Consider the following 16,807-nt stretch of genomic DNA (forward strand, 5'->3'; position numbering starts at 1 on the left):
GTACTAGATCTCCGACGGGAGGTGGTTGGGGAGAAGCACCCCGACACGATCAGCAGCATGGCGTCCCTCGCGGCGACATACCATACGCAGGGCCGATACGACGCGGCTGAGACGCTGAAGAAGCGAGCACTAAATCTCCGACGGGAGGTGGTTGGGGAGAAGCACCCCGATACGATCAGGAGCATGGCGGAACTCGCGGTGACGTACCATGCGCAGGGTCGATACGACGAAGATGAAGAAATTTCGGTCAAAGTACTAGATCTCCGACGGGAGGTGGTTGGGGAGAAGCACCCCGACACGATCAGCAGCATGGCGTCCCTCGCGGCGACGTACCATGCGCAGGGCCGATATGACGAGGCTGAAGTACTTCATAACACTGCTCTAGACCTTCGCCGGCATATTCTTGGTGAAGATCACCCGCACACGACTCAGAGCACTATGTACCTGGCCTCCACACGGGAGTCGTTACAGCAAATGCGGTCCTATGGAAGATCGGTTCCGTCTTCGGCGGTCGCGCAGGACCGCAATTCAGAAGAGCCAAAGCTACGCCATCGATTTTTCAGGGAGCTCGCGCAGGCTATGAGTTTTGGCAAAGGGAGGTCCCACGGAAGTTAGGGACCTAGTTTTATCTTGGGAAAACTCCTCAGAGTATGCACCTTCAATACTGTATGTGCACCATGTAGCTGCTCATCAGGCCCCTAGTTGTGTGACCACCAATGAGGCGTTTATGCAGGAGTAAAGGTACGCATTAGTCGCCGTACTTGGCCTGTTTTGATAAGTAATTTATGTGGAATATCACTAGTTTCCGAGTCTAGTTCTTTGTCGTATGGACTATCACTGCTATAACGTTCCGTTCTAAGTCTTCCAGTGTACATTGAGTTACCCGTAGACGCCTGCTGCGCGTCACGCTCGGTATTGCTCCCATTCGTATGTTTCAGCAGACATCGGGACGCATTTAGTGCACTCGCGGCCCATTTCATCCAATTCTTACTTAGTGGATCTACGTTAAATATTGCGTTCTCTCCCAAGATGTGAAGGCAAGCATGGATTCTGGAACAGGTGCGGCGATGGCAGTCAGCTCTCATCTCAAGCTTTCATTAGAATCAATGGGGGAGCTATCGTTACCTGCAGCAGCTGGCGCCTATCTTAAATTAACGAGGAGTAGGGATAAGAGTCACCCCTTCCACACCCCACGCGCTTCAGGTGCGGTGGGGACTAGCAATTTTCTTGCACCCTCTAACAATTGATCGACGCTCAAGAATACGCCCGTTTTGTTGACGGTCATGTGACATAACGGTACGGTGGATCATCGCTACGTGGATGACAACCTCCAAAAACGGAGATCATGGGCGTCTGTTCTGGATGCCTGTTCTTCCACTTCAAGCTGCCAGCATCCTGACAGCCAAGAGTCCTGAGGGGCTGATTAGTAGTTGGGTCGGTGACGACCAGCGAATACCGGCTGTTGTATGTTTTTTTTAGATTGTCCTGATAACTTTTGCTCCACCCGTAGACATTGCATATGTTGAGGCTTAGACGGCGACATGCGCAGTTAATCGGTTTCTGGTGGTCCGGGCTGATTAGGCGGAACGATGTGAAGCGATTGCCCAGCTTAGTTAGCCTTTGTGTAAGAGTAGGTGGTAGGTACAGGATACTAAAGAAGACACGACACTCAATGAAGAGGAGACCTATGAGCGCATCACGGGTGTAAACACATTTACACGCATATGATAGCGTAGAGGGTGCCCTAAAAATACACGATTTAGTGGAGATACCTAGATGGTGGGATAGCTTAGGATCATATTTTACTGTACGATCTAGTCTAAAAAGAGAAGAGGGGCTTATGCTAATATATATGCACCGGGTCTGTGCCACTGCAAACGCTACAATTATGGAGGTTATGCAGCTCTTCTGTAGACCTCGTGTAATTTGAAGCTGCCGATCTTTATGAAGCTCCCTATTGTAGCTAGTTCACTTACGGAGTACAGCTGATATCTTCGCCGTGACGCTCCCGGTACCGACGATCTTTCTTTCCTTGCTACAAGCCCCCCTACGGTTGCTATAAACAGAGGATCATATCTCCCTGCCGTTCCCTCGAGCCTATAGAAAAGACACAAGTGCCCTTCATTTCTTATGGCTGCATGTCTCGGTATGGAATTTTATGGCTACACCACGCCGCCACAGCTCGTATTCACAATGCAGGCCTCCAAGACTCCCCACGAATCAAAGGTTGAGGCTGGCGCCATCGACGTTGGGGATTTTCAGAGTTCAGCTAGGCATTCTGAGGGGGTAGTAAATTGCGGGGCTCCTCGACAAGCGACTAAATACATATTGGGGTCGAAATCGACCATAGGGCGGTCCTAAAGTGCAGTGACATTCGGAAGTTGTATCGGCTGAGCTGCGATCAGCCACCACATCAGCCTGCATGTTGGGTGAGGGGCCGAGGAGCCGAGTTCTCGCGGTAAACCGTATGATCTCTGCTCACGAGCCCGAGAGGCTGAGACATTGTGATCCCAATAGTTCCTAATAATAGTATGATGTCTACCACGCCGCTCTACGATACGAAGAATGGCGGCGCCCTCTGGGCACGCACGCATGATCGATCACAAGGACTTCCCTCGTACGGGGAGCTCGAATCAACATCTGTATCCATTCTTGGTTTCCTTGGTATGCGAAACATTTAAAGGAAGCTGTGGTATCCCATCGGCCCATGGCACAAGTTCTCCATCACTACGCACGGAGACAAGCAAGCATATCAAGCAATCGAACAAACCCAAAGTTCTCTACCCTCTGATTCAGATCTCTCAATTCAATCATAATCACCAAGATGCAGCTCTTTGCCCTTACTATCGCTTCCCTGGCAGCTCTCGCCGCCGCTCAGCCGCAGTGCAAGCCTGCCACGTACGCGTGCACCAAGGATAGCAATGGGTGGCAGGTCTGCAACACCTCAGGCCGCTGGGTTGTATGTCTCCCCATCTCTCTTGTTATACAACTGTCTGACTCTGATCGTGACATTAGTTTGCCGGTACTTGCCCCCCTGATACGGTGTGCCAGTTCTATCCGCCAAGTGGCAGTCCTTACTGTGTTCCCGAAGGCTTCCAATTCCCTTGATTCGCCATCTCCGAAATCCAAACAGTTGAGAGTTGGCAAGGAAGGAAAATGCAAGAGGCCATGTCTGTCTTGGCGCTCATTTAAACTGGGACGCGTTCTTTTAAGTAGTCAATCGATGACTTGGCTTTCTTCTCTAAAACCTTGCTCTCGCGTGCCACTGAATGCGCTGACATTGTGGTCGGCCTTCTTGTTCACTAGGTTCAGCTAGCCACATCGTCTAAAATGGGTTTCAAACGCTCTACTCGACTCTCATCCTACGCTTCACCATGCACTATACCATGGACATAGCAGTTACCCACCAGAATCCACTTACTCCCAGACGCCCGTATCACCATCGGCGTGTTTGCTCCCGGGAGGAGGGCAATGGAATCTTCCGCCGCTGCTGAAGACGGCAGCAACCCAAGAAAGCATATTGGCGCTCTTGTAAGACGTTTGTCTCAGCAATGGGGTAGAGAAGGTCCCGCTTTGAACCCCCATTCGGCCATTCGAAGCTAGAGAAGCCCTTGGAGTGTGTGCTTCGAGGTCGTGGACACTGCGCCCAGGGCAGCACCGGCCATCTTCGAAAAGCCACCGCTCGATGCGTCGGTGAGACGGATGACATTTTCAAGATGCCGTGATGCCTGTGTCATGTCCCTGCCGGGGCCATGGGTAGCGGACAGAAAGGCGTCAAAGTGCCTGATGCCGGTGCAGTACACACGGTGGATGCCCAGTCCTTTCCACGAGGCCAAGGCGTCACTGAGCTCATCCATCGCCAAGGTCCAAGATGCGCGAGTGTTCAAATTAAATAGATAACCTCCGAGTTGGCTGTGAAACGACACTGGAAACTGTAATGCGTCGCCCAGATCGACAATTCTATCCACCACCAAGCTGTTCAATACCAGCGTATCTGGCTTGATCAGGTCCAAATGAGTAACTTGCCGACGGAGACTTGCATTATACATGAGTTCTTTTCGATCTCCTTGGCCGACACTCTTCGCAGATTGGAGTAGCGATGGTAGCCTTTGGCCAGGGTCCGTTTCCGGTCCTAACTCGGAATCCTATTGGGGCACCCAGGACGGGAGCCCAGTATTTCTGTGCCGCTCATTCTCAAGCACGGCAAGTACGTCCAGCAGGCGAAGGTGCCGTGAAGACTGCAGAATAACAAACGCTGCGGATGTATAACATCCTACGGTAGTAGACACTGTATAGTCAGGGTATATATTAACCTGTCGTCCTGTCACGAGGCCACCAATAGCTCGTTCTTATTCTTGGACTTGTCATTCACTACCTCATCTACGATGCGGAAGAGGATTCAATAGAAGACGAAAGATTATGTTTTTCGATGCTCGATACCTCACAGCATACTAGATATCAATGTCCAGGAACTATAGATAAGAAGGTCAGCTGCAAAGTGGCATCACACATAAGTGCAAGGATTCCATGACGATGTTAGGATAACTTATCTTCACCCTCTTGGCTTTACACTTTTGAAGCTTCGGGGCAATACTCATCCATAGAACGACCAGGGCATGCTCCAGCGCTACATCGCCCGAGCCCATGGTCGGCGAAATTGGATAGGACTCCTTCTTCTTATAATCAGACGAGCCTCTTTGATCTTTTTCTCTGAGGGCTACGATATATTCCGAGGGCTGGTGGTCTGTCTCATTCCAAGGCCTCATCTCAACCTAACCACGAGACTGCTTCGTTACAGCAGCATTCAGCTGATTCATCCAATCCATCTGGATCAATCTAGAGTTCATCATATAGAATACAACACGTCAAGTCAAAAGGCTGAGTGGGCTCCCTTAGCTCTATTATCTGTTACGTTTTAGGAGCCTCCCCGCTTGCTTTTGTTTCCTTGCACTCTGGACATAAAGAAACTTTTTAGCCGTAGCGCCAGTCTTAACTTAAACTTAGACCGGAAGTCAAAACTGAAATGCAGTAGATTGACTGCGTATCTATCGCCAAGCCTCAAGTAGGAAAGGCGTTTTGCGTTAACTTTGTTTATCCTTACCCAGTCTTCACAGGCGCTTGATCATCACGCCAAAACTCAAATGCACAGGGTGTCACACTCTTATGCAATCACTTTGATCAGAATAACTGAGATTCTGCTATATAAGACCCCCCGCTTCTCTCCAGGAACTCTCCTCTTACCTCACTCCATCAACAACATGGCATCCCGACGTGACCTCAATCAGACCGACGAGTCAGCCGCTTCGCTGACCCCATCAACAATCGAAGCCGCTCTTTTAAGCTTCCGTTTTATTGAAGCATCTGAGCACCAAAATTCCCATGGCGTTGAGATTCTCAGACGTTCGCTTTCTGTTCGATCCGTCGTCTCCACGACTTCATCCTTCGCCGAACTATTCGAAGCTACTGCAAGCAACCCGCAGCTTCACATCATCCGCGAAATTGGCGCAGGCCTCCAAGGCACCATCTTCGAGCAAGTCGGAAAGCCTATGGTCTTCAAGAAGGAGAAGATCCAGAACTCGTTGATGGCCTGCAACTTGAAGAACGAATTCCACCTCCACCAGTTGGTGTGGGATGCCTTCGAAAAGTATCGAAATCACTCGTCCATCCATTGCGATGTGGTTGTCCCTGCCGCACAGAAATTCATTGCCGCTCAAGACAACAACGCTTGGCCAACCCTTCTACCCAAGCTCCCTCTTGACTGCCGGGTTCAGTCCGATATAGTGATAATGGAACGTGTCCTCCCTTTACCCAAGATCATTCGACGGGCACTCATAGAAGAATTCTACCCGTTTCCCAGAGGTGTCTCAGATAGCGAGAAGGGGCAAATCATCAAGTGGGCCTTGAACGTCGTCTCCAACAAGGACTGTCTTGTGCGCCCTTACCTCGGCATACCTCGCAAGGTATACACAGAAGCCAACTTCTCTCTGCGAAACTTTATAATTGGCTTTGAGGATCTGGAGCGATGCGAAACTGATTTTGAAACAATTACCCAGGCCTTAGGAAGTGCTTACGCCATACTCCACTGGGCTGCTCATGTCAACGGCGACGATGTTGAGCTCGTCCTTGGCTCCTCCCTTGCCACTGTCCCGGGTCGCCAACAACGATTTCAGCAGCGCAAGATTGGACTCTTCCTGATCGACTATGGTCAATGCGATGAGGTGGACATGTCAAAGCCTGCTGAAGAGGTGTACCAGGCTTTCAGGAGCGCGATGGTCACTGGTGATAATGGCTGCTTCATTCCGAATCCTCGACACAGACCACAACTCTTTCGTTTGTTTAAGAATACATACTCGACGACAGCGAAGCAGATACTAGAAGAAAGTTCTTTCGAAAAAGAGAAATTCGATATTGATAAGTTCATGAAGCTTTATCAGGAGTACGTGGAGGATTTTCTTTAATTAAACGAGATACCTAAACGATAGAAAACTATCTTCGAAATCAAAATGAATAGATATTGCTCATGATTATAATTAGATGATGAATTAATAAGAAACTATAACTATCTGATTTATGCACAAGCCCAGCATCGAGACTGACTAGTACCCGGAAATACCCGCTGATGCGACATCTCAGCACATCTGTTAGCGTCCCGCAGCTCAGCTCTGCTCTCTTTAGCCGCGCCGGGACTATCGGGCATAAACGACCTACAGAAACTCTTTCTAAACGCAAGCTACGTGCCACTCCCCGAGAATCACCCATCAGCCCTCATGCGTCTGCCTCACCTCGGTGGTCAGCATGATTCGAGGCTTGCCCTGAGTATCCGTGGCGTCTGACCCTGCGCTCTCCTTCCCCGGGCCCTCGCCTCCCCCCTGGATCTGCGTCGTCACACAGCCCTTGCCCGGTATCAATGTATGCTCGTCGCTGTCGATCGGGTCGTTGTACGTGACCGCCGTCTGGTCGCGCGTGGCGTTGCGTGACCTCTTGTGCGAGTCGAACATCTCAAAATTGGAGTTGGCCTGCGACCAGTACCCAACCTTTTCCTCGTGACGGATGGACTTCCACAGCGCTGGCATCAGGGGCAGCGTGGCGCAGACGAGTCCTATGCCCACCTCGGCGACACTAGCATCGTCAGCAACATGGCATCGCCCCTGAAAGGAGCTGAAGAAAACACGCACCCCGTGAGGTTGATCTCCATGAACACATAGGTCTGGTCAGGGCTGTTGCCGCGGTTGATAATGAAGATCAGCCGGATCAGGCTGAAGATGCATGCGATACCACCCACGCCAAACACGACGGCAATCTTGACCTTGGCCATCAGACCGACCTGCAGCTGCTTGGCGAGGGGACAGGGCAGCAGGAAGACAACAATGTCGCTCATCAGGCTGATCACATTGTCCACCAAGATCAGCACGCGCTGGTTGAAGCACTCGCCCTCGCCCTCGCCCCAAAACACGGGGATCGGCCGACAGATGAAGATTTTGAGGAAGAACATGACGGTGTAGTAGACGGCCATGATCCCGAGAAAGCTGTAGATGAGCGCGACGTAGCCCTTGTAGGGCGCAAAGATGCGGTTGAGAAAGAGGAGGATGGCGGCTTTTGTCGCGAGCACCGTTGGGCCGTAGTTGACCATGGTCGCGTATACTGCCTGGCTCTGGTCAGCCAGTGTCACTCGGACCATATCTGTTCTGGGCACCCTTGCCTGGTTATACGAAGGCACAGCCGACGCCACGACATCCCACTGGTGAATTCCGCCGCCGAATCTCAGCACTGCGGTCGTTAGCTGTGTTGGCGAGACGATCGTATAGCTTTTTCCAGCATACTGAGTAGGCATATCCCGCAGTAGATCACAAAGCCAATCTGCATTGTCAGTGTTTACGCCGTCACTTCCAGGGCTGGCCTGTACTCACGTAGCCAACGATGCAGGCCACTGCGACGTGTCAACGACGGCCACTCGTCGCGGAAGTGCATCCTTTGACCAAATCGAGAACTTACCATCGTCTGCCTGCAGCCTCATGCTCAACCGACGCCGCGCCCACAGGCGGAGCCCCATGAAGACCGTCGTGACAGCGACGCCCGTGACATTGGCGGCGATGCAGTAGTAGAACATGTGGCGGTCGGGGTTGTCAAAGTTTGACACCTGCCCCGAGGGGGGTTCGAGGCCAGGCTCGAGCGCCATGGCTGTGGGTGTGAAGGTCTAGTCTGATGGAGGTCTCTTGAAAGGACGCTATGGACTGCAGGCAAAAAAAGACTAAACAACACCTCTCGCAGTTTCTTTGAAAGACTCGTCTTCCCGGAGACGAGGGGCACAAACCACACGGCACTAAACACATGTCTTATGACACGACAACCGATAAAACAACGCATGACAGTGTTGGTCCAAAGGGGCGATAGATCGACGGCACAAATCTTCAAGACAGTGATGGCCGAGACACCATTGAAGACTTCAGGGGCAGTGCCCAATGGCACCGTCACCGCTTACTTCTTAGTCTATAGAGTCCACGCCAGGAGAGTGACAGCGAGGGCCGACGAGATATGACAGAACTTCTTAAAGGGACGGCGATATAAGTACCGTGCGCTGTCCAATGACGCCCCTGGGGTGTCAACTTGACATTCGCATCTTTCGCTCCGGCTGTGATGGGTCTCGGGGTGAAACGATGTTACTCAAGTAGCAGTTGGCAAGGTCCGTGCTGACCCTGTTAATAGTGCATACCTGGCCATTTCTGACAAGTTGTAGTTAAAGTTGGGCCTGCATAACCGTGATGGGTTTGACCCAAGGTCGTCGTCCAAGGAGAGCAGCTGTGAAATGGACGACTTGCACAAGACTCAATGACCACAAAAGCCTCTGCGTCTCAATATTTGACTCACAACGACTCCCTATCAATGTTCTCGACGGAGATCATGTGGGCTTTTCTGGCGCGTGGCTTGGCCTTGATGACCGACGACGGAAGGTTCGGCAGCGGGTACGCCAACGGGGACACCCATGGCGCGAAATCTTAACTGCCGGCCTGTCAGGCTCTCGGACCACTCGAGGAGACGAGAGGACGCGCGAGGTGTGGGCGGGAAACGATCGGCAGCCGCTCGCGGAGTGGGGGACGGAGGCCCGTCCGGCTTCCGCGGTCACATCTCACAATCCTTCCGTCGCTGTATGGATGTTGGTCGGTTGATCGGTGGGGACAAAAGCGGTAGCGATCCTCAGTCGACGACCGGCACGCATCTGATAATTACGTGAGAAGCAATCTTCAACAGAATCGCTTTGGTTATAGGCGTTGGTCACCATGAAGCGACACGCCTGTGTGCCCGAGGGCCTGAGGGCCTCCCCATATCATATTGGATTATCACCCTGGTCTGATTTTACTCGAGTCTTTTTAGGTACTTACGTACTTCGTATCCTGAGGCCAGTTATAAGTCATCATCGACATGCAACTACTAGTGAGATGGATCCAAGCCACAGCCCAGTCATGGTCTCGTCGAGCAGTGAAGTCTTGCCTAGAAGCAGATTGCATTGCCTATACAAAAACCTAGAATACAGCCTGAGCGTTTGGTGGAGACGAGATACCACCCAGCATATTAAACGGCGAAGATGAAACAAAAAAGGACCAGCGGCCGAGCTCCTGACAGATCTGCGCCAGCCTCTCGAGGTCAAACAACTCGCCAATGGGCATTCCCCAGCCTGCCAGCATGTACTCGTGCAGAAAGACCCCGCCGGCCTGGGGCGGGTAGACCTCGAAGCTGATGGCGTCGCCGGCGACGGCCGCGAAGCCCGTGTCCCAGAGCCACTGGAGCATGTCCAGGGTGCCCTCAACACCGGCGTGCTGGGGGCTGGTGCTCGCGGCGTAGGTTTGTTTCGCCTCCCGGGTCATGCGCTGCTCCCACTCCTTGGTGACGCCGATCCGGACAAAGAGCATGTCGCCGCGTCGGAACTCGATGTTGCATTCGCGGGCAATGTCCAGAATTTCAGACAGCTTGATTGTGTGCAGAGAAAAGGTCGAGTATTCGATGCTCTTCCTCTCAGCGTAGGAGACGTAGTCGATGAGGACGCCACGGCCTGTTCATGCTTCAGTTTTGGCCGCCGGTTCGGCGCTGGATTCACATACCAGTGATTCCCTCCTGTGCCCAGTGCTGGATGCCAATCCTGTCACACGCGGGATCGAGGATTTCTTCCTTGGTGCAGCCGCCGTAAAAGACTCTCTCGGAAGGGCCCTCCTCGAGTGGCTGGGAGAAGTGTCTCAACCCGTCCCATCTGTGAAACACATTGTTAGTTGCAAGGCTATCTGTCTACTCACGAAGCTCAGATCTCATGTACGCACTGCGACGATTGCTCTGCGTCTCTAGATTAGGCATGCTTCGTCTTATAGTCAATTGCATCCCGCACGTAGCCTGTCTTACGAGGGTTGAGTGTGTAAATGTCGTCAAAAGCAACGCCATCTAGCAGCGGGACCATCTCCAGCTTGCACGGCTGACGGTTGAAGCAGGCGAACTCCAGCTTGTTCAGGTCCCAACCCAGGTTGACACGGATGCCCTGCTGAATCTCATCCTTGGCCGCGGCCAGCACTCTTTCCTTGGTGAGGAGAACCAGTCGTCCCAGACCCTCCTCGCGCGAGCCTGGCTCGCCAATCCATACCTGATGTCTGCTTAGTCGACGGGATAGAGTCGCTCACACAGATGTATACGGACTCTCTTGGGGTTGGGGAGCTCCTCCCAGCTCTTTTCCATCATCGACAGATCAGCCATGGCGGATTCTAGTGGCAGTGTCAGTCACTCAGTCAGTCTGTCTGTTCGAGCACACGAATTCTATGCGTACGCTGCTCTGGTTTATGCACAAGCCAAGTAAGCACAGACTGGTACGGATAGCGGCCCCTGATGCGATATCCCTGCACATGCTGCGCGTCGGACATGACCACTGACACCTCACTTTCTTGCGGTTACATTGCATGCGCGCAACGGGGTCCAAGCATCGGGTTACATGGATCAGCACGATTTTCGAGACGTTTTCCCTTCCATGGACATTGAAAACAGGCAAATTAGGTTGCAACGGCCGGGTGACCGGGTTCGTCTGTCCTCCCTAGAGCCTTGGACCTCACCTTGTGGGTTCGTGGACGAAGGCCGACGACCATGCACGACACCTCTCCCTCGGGATAGTACGTACAGCGGCAGAGGAAGAAAGTTTACATCCGAGCCTCTGTTCTTTCTCCTCGCGTTTCCGCTCACCTTTCCCTTTCAACTTGCTCTTCTTTGTTTGGTTGTCAGTCCGAGTCCATCTCCGATCTGCCTACTGCACTTCATCGCCCATCATGGAGCATCACGACCAGAAGATCAATCTCTACAATCGTCTCGTGATTGCATTTGTGGCCCTTGGCGGCACGGTAAGTCTACCCCATGTAACTGCACGCTGTCTGAAGACGCTCCCGCTGACACTCGCAGACATATGGGTTTGTACTCCCCGCACGCCTCACGTATCGCCGCTGATTCGAATACACCTGCTCAGGTACGGCGCGAGCATCATCGGCTCAACCATTGGCCAGCCAGTACTTCAACCTCCCCGCGGCAGGCGAGGACGGGTACGCGAGCATCACGACACCAGCCATTGCGACGGCCAATGGCCTCTTCTCCGCAGGGGGCGCCGTCGCGTCCCTGATTGTCATGTGGGCGTCTGACTACTTTGGCCGCGTGCGCTCCATCCAGATCGCCTGTGTCCTGGGCGTGCTGGGCGGCGCACTGCAGAGTACCGCGCAGAATCTCGAGTGAGCAGCAGTCCGTACGTATTCTTCCCCATGCCACGCTGACCTCGTTGTACGGGCGCAGCATGTTCCAGGCCGGACGCTTCATCATGGGCATGTGCGTCGGGGCCATGTCCTGCGTCGTGCCCATGTATCTGTCCGAGATGTCCTCTCCTCGCTTCCGAGGCTGGCTCGTCGGCCATCACGCGTGAGTGTTACCGAGACTTGATTCACTTGACAAGACGCCAAATTGACACCTCTTTCAGCATCTTTCTCGTCTTTGGCTACATGCTGAGCTCGTGGACTGGATTCAGCATCTTCTTCGCGAGCAACCTCGAGCTGGGATGGCGTCTGCCCCTCGCGATCCAGTGCGTGCCGCCCCTGATCCTCCTCGCCGGTAGCCCCAAGGTCCCCCGCTCGGCCCGATGGCTGGTCTCGCAGGGCCTCAAGGAGGAGGCGTGGGTGGTGCTGCAGAGGCCGCGCCAATCGCCCGACGACCCCGAGGACCTGTTTGCCAATGAGGAGCTGTACCAGATCCAAGAACAGCTGCGACTCGATGCCGACAAGCTGGCCGTCTATGGCAGTCCATGGAAGGCTGTTGTCCAGAAATCTAGCTACCGCAAGAGGATGATCATTGGGTTCCTTACGCAGTGGGGTGCCGAGTTTGGTGGCCCGCTCGTACGACCGGGCGCTTTGTGCATGCAGTGAGTAGAGACTGACATGGTAGAACAACTATGCAGTCCTGCTCTACACCGGCCTCGGTCAGACGGGGTACATGCCACTGCTTTTCTCCGCTCTGTGGCTCACGACAGCAGGTGTCATCTACAACCCCCTGGGCGCTTGGCTTCACGACAAAGTGAGACGGAGGACTGTGATCCCGCTTGTTGATCAGTGCTGACAGAGCTAGGTCAATTCGCGCCATCTCATGTACATCATTGGCTTCTGCGGCATTGTCGTGACCACGTCCGTCATGTCAGCCATGATTGCGCGGTTCGGAGGCACCGACAACAAAGCTGGCAACGGTGAGATTCACGCGTGCGGCGTGTAGACGAGTAGCTGATCTGTGTCTGTCTAGCCGTCGGTGTGCTGTTCATGTTCTTGTACCTGGCGTTCCAGGGCACGTTCTGCAACACGACCATGGTATGTTTTCCTTCTGACTCCGTAGCAACGGGGCAGATATACATCCGCTGAAGCCACGCAGTACCTCTATACCAGCGAGATCTTCCCCACCGGGATCAGGTCCATCGGCATCGGATTCTCTCTATTTGGCCAGTACGCATGTAAGTCGAGGGCGCACCGGGACGCCAGCCTTGAGCGGACCGCGCTAATCCCTCAGCAACCATCATCTTGCTGCAGACGGCGCCCATTGCCTTTGACGCGGTCGGCTGGAGGTTCTTCCTGGTGATCATCTGCTGGAGCGTCGTCTTCATCCCCGTCATCTACTTCTTCTGGCCCGAGACGGCGCGCCTGACGCTGGAGGAAATTGGCCAGCAGTTTGGCGACGAGGTGGCCGTGCAGCTGACCAACCTCAGGGACGAGGAGAAGACGGAGCTGGACCAGAAGATTCTCGGCTAGGACAGCAAGCAGCCCGGTCCCGAAGTGGTGAGCGCGCCCGCGTCGGAGAGTGATGGCCGCAAGGGCCCTCAGGGAGGGCGGTTTGGACTATGGTATGGAGGGGATTCAAGAGTACAGAAGTGTTCCACGCTCCCCTTTTATCCGTAGGTCGAACATGGAGGTAGATTACATTATGCCTTGTGGTGCGATATTATAATCTCTCAAAAAATTCGTGGTCTCATAATACGTTTCTATTTTATTAGTCTATGTGAAGCCGCTCACGCCTTGCCCTCGCGCACGACGTTGTCAATGGCCCGCGCGACATATTTCACATTCGCATCGCGCAGGCCGCAGATGGAGATGCGACCGGTGGGCAGCATGTAGATGTGAAACTTTTCCTGCATGACGGTGACCTGGTCCGTGGACAGACCCGTGTAGGAGAACATGCCCGTCTGCTCGACGACGTGCTTCCAGGAGCCCGGGGTGCCGAGGGCGACGAGCTCGTCATAGAGGGCCTGCCGCATGGCCTTGATGCGGCCGCTCATGAGGACCAGGTCCTCGAGCCACTGGCTAAAGATCTCCTCGCTGGTGAGGACGGTGGTCGCGACGCGGGCGCCAAAGGCCGGGGCGATGGAGACCTCGCCGCGGTGGATCTCGACGAGCTGGGAGCGGATGGCGAGGGCGACGCTTGGGGTGGCGTTTCTCGAGGTGACAATGTGGAGGGCGCCCACACGCTCGCCGTAGAGGCCGAGGTTCTTGGAGAAGGACTGGCAGACGGCGAACTCGAGGTCGGGGTGGGTGGCAAAGTGGCGGATGGACCAGGCGTCCTTGTCGAGGTTCCCGGAGGCGAAGCCCTGGTAGGCCGAGTCAAAGACGACAAACATGCGCTTCTTTTCGCACAGCAGGGCAATGTCCTTCCACTGGTTCTCGGTCGGGTCGATGCCCGTGGGGTTGTGGGCGCAGGCGTGGAGGAGGATGGCGTCGCCCTCCTTGGCGTCGCGCTCGAGGGTGGCCATGAGGCCGGCAAAGTCGAGGCTGCACGTCTTCTGGTCGTAGTAGGGGTAGTCGCGGACCTGGATGGCCGGAGCGTTCTGGCGCCAGATGTGCGGGTGGTTGTCCCAGGTCTGGGCGGGCAGCCAGATCTGCTGGGGCTGGATCCAGCGGGCGAGGAACTTTGCGATGATGCTGTTGGCGCCGGTGCCCGACACGGTCTGCATGGACGCGACAAAGGGGGCGATCTCGGGGTCCAGCTCCGCGCCAAAGACGAGCCGGCGCGCGGGCTCGATGAAGGCGTCTAGGCCGTGCAGCGGCGAGTACTCGTGGGTGCACGAGGGCAAGTCCATGCGCTTCTTGGCCTCGGCCACGGACGGGAGCAGCCATGGCTGGCCTGCATCGTCACGGTACGCGCCAATGCCCAGGTTGACCTTATCCTCGCTGGTGTCGCCGCGATACGCCGCCTCGATCTTGAAGGGGCCGCCTAGAGGCTTGTGGTCGACGGCCTCGAAGCGAGAGCGTGTTGCCGGAATGGAACCCATGTTGATTGTCGGGTTGGGTGGTTTAAGGTGAGATGAGTAGCTGAGCGACAAACAGGAGCAGATGACGCTGCAGTTGTCTATAAGAAGCCCTGGGACTGCGTGAGTAGGTACGTAAAGAACAAGTAGAGTGAGAGAAGCGCCACGGACTAGGCTCGGCTATCCAAGGCAATTGATGGCTCGATGGTGCGGAATTTTAGGAATCGAGAAAAATTGAGCCGCGACACGTGCCCGTGTGGGGACGCGAGATCGGGATCCAGGGCCAGGACAGGGGTTGACAGCTCGATTCCTGTGAGGCTTTTGACCACCACAGGACGGCCGCTCGTGAACCATGGCCAATGTAGGCTGTTGGCTGAACGTCGTCGGGGTTGCCAAGGTCATCGCAGCATCGTGGCCTCGGGTGTCCATGTGCGCACAGACGTGCCCTTCCTGGCCTCTGTGAAGGTAGTCGGGTTCACTAGCAGAGCGGCAAGCCGTTGATGAGCCAGCTGAGATAGAGCCTAGGACTAGGAACAAGGCGAGCTGCCAACATGAAGCTGTCAAACGTGGTTGAAGGGAGAGTGAGAGGGGAGATCCGGTCAATTGGGCCTGCCGAGACAATGACGTAGTCGCACCTTCTGTAGGGTAAGCAAGAGGTACCCACCTCCAAGACAAGGAGGCCATATTGCCCCTGAATGGATCGCAATCAGGGGCAAGAAAAACACTGGCTGCGTAGCCAATCAAATTGTATCAACGTCTCACCCATAATATCTCCAAGCATGATTCCATCACCATTGGCCAGACCAGACCAGCGCACCCTGAAGCCATCTTGTGCCACATCAAGAGGGCTGCCATTCGCCCTCCCACAGCGACAGCAACGTCAAGTGCAAAGAAAGACTCATGAATAGAATAGAAGCAAAATTGGATCGTTTCGATCACAGAGTTCAATGCAAGGCACTAGAATATTATTCTCATGCCAATGCTGCCCTCAGACGTGCCCTATACGAGCACCGCGTTAGGTGCATATCTGCACCAGAGACGACATGCACATGTCTGGTTAGTGCGTCACCACCTCGCCCTATGCTCAACACGAGACCTCGCCATCATTATATGCCCCCATTGCCCAAACTGCAATCACCATGGTGAGGTCTGACGAGGCCGACGCCTTCTATTTTGGCGTGTACTCGGCGATCCAGGAGATCCCCGTTGGCCGGGTCACCACATATGGACAGTACGTATTGACGCAGTCTCTCGCACGAACGCACGCACGCATGCCTCTGACGCTCACAGCATCGCCGCGCTCTGTGGCTATCGTGAGTGCCATCTGTCCGTCCAGTCTTGGGCGAGATGAACCTACTCAGTATGCATGCATGCTCACGAGACACCACACATGCAGCCCAGCGTCCGAGACAGGTAGGCGTCTGCCTCAAACATCTGCCCGCCGACCCATCCATGCGCCACCACAATGGCAACGTCCCATGGCAGCGTGTCATCAACGCAAAGGGCCTTATCTCACCAAGGTACGCACGTAGAGACGCTCCTCTTTTCTAGCCACAAACCCACCGACAAAGCCAGCTAATAACAGCCAGGTCGGCCCCATCCGGTGCACGCAACCAGGCAGAGACCCTGCGTGCAGAGGGCGTCACGGTCACAGAAAACGCCATGGGGGAACTCAGCGTCGACTTTGACACCCATGGATGGTTCCCCGAGACCCTGCCGTCCGAGGAGACATCATCACAAGAAGGAGCAGAAGGGTAATTAAAAGATCTCTTCTAAATTAGCCCCGCGGGCATATGTACACTCAAAACACAGGCTACTAAGTCAGTCTACCCCAAAGCCACCCAACACAATTATGCAGGGCGCAGGATATCAGTCGTGAAATTCATTCGCCATCTCCCTGCCCTTCTGTGGTCGCTCCTCCATCCGAAAGTGCAAAGATGCGCACAATGCCAAAGATAGAACAGCAACAAAAATACAAATAAAAAACCAAGAGGAAAGGGGTGGGGCTGTTCGAAGAACGTTGGA

At 54.3% G+C, this 16,807-nt stretch overlaps 8 protein-coding genes across 8 annotated transcripts; 4 read left to right on the forward strand and 4 right to left on the reverse strand.

Annotated features, from left to right (window-relative positions):
• Positions 1 to 57: 57 nt before the first annotated feature.
• J7T54_005828 (uncharacterized protein) lies at positions 58 to 615 on the forward strand (the record flags this gene model as incomplete). The annotated part of the gene is made up of 1 exon (XM_051509856.1): positions 58 to 615. One exon carries the CDS (start codon positions 58 to 60, stop codon positions 613 to 615), a length of 558 nt encoding a protein of 185 aa, XP_051359168.1.
• Positions 616 to 3,599: 2,984 nt separating this feature from the next.
• On the reverse strand, positions 3,600 to 3,857 carry J7T54_005829 (uncharacterized protein; the record flags this gene model as incomplete). Its single annotated transcript, XM_051509858.1, has 1 exon — positions 3,600 to 3,857. One exon carries the CDS (start codon positions 3,855 to 3,857, stop codon positions 3,600 to 3,602), a length of 258 nt encoding a protein of 85 aa, XP_051359169.1.
• Positions 3,858 to 5,258: 1,401 nt separating this feature from the next.
• J7T54_005830 (uncharacterized protein) lies at positions 5,259 to 6,458 on the forward strand (the record flags this gene model as incomplete). Its single annotated transcript, XM_051509859.1, has 1 exon — positions 5,259 to 6,458. The coding sequence occupies one exon, from the start codon at positions 5,259 to 5,261 to the stop codon at positions 6,456 to 6,458; it is 1,200 nt and encodes a 399-aa protein (XP_051359170.1).
• A 300-nt stretch (positions 6,459 to 6,758) lies between these two features.
• On the reverse strand, positions 6,759 to 8,176 carry J7T54_005831 (uncharacterized protein; the record flags this gene model as incomplete). Its single annotated transcript, XM_051509860.1, has 5 exons — positions 6,759 to 7,119; positions 7,176 to 7,767; positions 7,821 to 7,857; positions 7,908 to 7,927; positions 7,993 to 8,176. 5 exons carry the CDS (start codon positions 8,174 to 8,176, stop codon positions 6,759 to 6,761), a joined length of 1,194 nt encoding a protein of 397 aa, XP_051359171.1.
• Positions 8,177 to 9,518: 1,342 nt separating this feature from the next.
• Positions 9,519 to 10,895, reverse strand: J7T54_005832 (uncharacterized protein; the record flags this gene model as incomplete). The annotated part of the gene is made up of 6 exons (XM_051509861.1): positions 9,519 to 10,045; positions 10,095 to 10,240; positions 10,308 to 10,320; positions 10,387 to 10,621; positions 10,675 to 10,739; positions 10,802 to 10,895. 6 exons carry the CDS (start codon positions 10,893 to 10,895, stop codon positions 9,519 to 9,521), a joined length of 1,080 nt encoding a protein of 359 aa, XP_051359172.1.
• Positions 10,896 to 11,291: 396 nt separating this feature from the next.
• On the forward strand, positions 11,292 to 13,292 carry J7T54_005833 (sugar transporter; the record flags this gene model as incomplete). The annotated part of the gene is made up of 10 exons (XM_051509862.1): positions 11,292 to 11,363; positions 11,422 to 11,429; positions 11,523 to 11,741; positions 11,803 to 11,925; positions 11,984 to 12,395; positions 12,445 to 12,573; positions 12,625 to 12,739; positions 12,793 to 12,857; positions 12,919 to 12,997; positions 13,054 to 13,292. 10 exons carry the CDS (start codon positions 11,292 to 11,294, stop codon positions 13,290 to 13,292), a joined length of 1,461 nt encoding a protein of 486 aa, XP_051359173.1.
• Positions 13,293 to 13,549: 257 nt separating this feature from the next.
• On the reverse strand, positions 13,550 to 14,806 carry J7T54_005834 (Aspartate aminotransferase; the record flags this gene model as incomplete). Its single annotated transcript, XM_051509863.1, has 1 exon — positions 13,550 to 14,806. The coding sequence occupies one exon, from the start codon at positions 14,804 to 14,806 to the stop codon at positions 13,550 to 13,552; it is 1,257 nt and encodes a 418-aa protein (XP_051359174.1).
• A 1,115-nt stretch (positions 14,807 to 15,921) lies between these two features.
• J7T54_005835 (uncharacterized protein) lies at positions 15,922 to 16,540 on the forward strand (the record flags this gene model as incomplete). The annotated part of the gene is made up of 4 exons (XM_051509864.1): positions 15,922 to 16,013; positions 16,073 to 16,095; positions 16,179 to 16,302; positions 16,372 to 16,540. The coding sequence occupies 4 exons, from the start codon at positions 15,922 to 15,924 to the stop codon at positions 16,538 to 16,540; spliced, it is 408 nt and encodes a 135-aa protein (XP_051359175.1).
• Between the last annotated feature and the right edge of the window lie 267 nt (positions 16,541 to 16,807).

The sequence above is a fragment of the Emericellopsis cladophorae genome (genome assembly GCF_022114955.1).
Source record: "Emericellopsis cladophorae strain MUM 19.33 chromosome Unknown NODE_73_length_82208_cov_116_845256, whole genome shotgun sequence".
NCBI classification, from domain to species: domain Eukaryota; kingdom Fungi; phylum Ascomycota; class Sordariomycetes; order Hypocreales; family Bionectriaceae; genus Emericellopsis; species Emericellopsis cladophorae.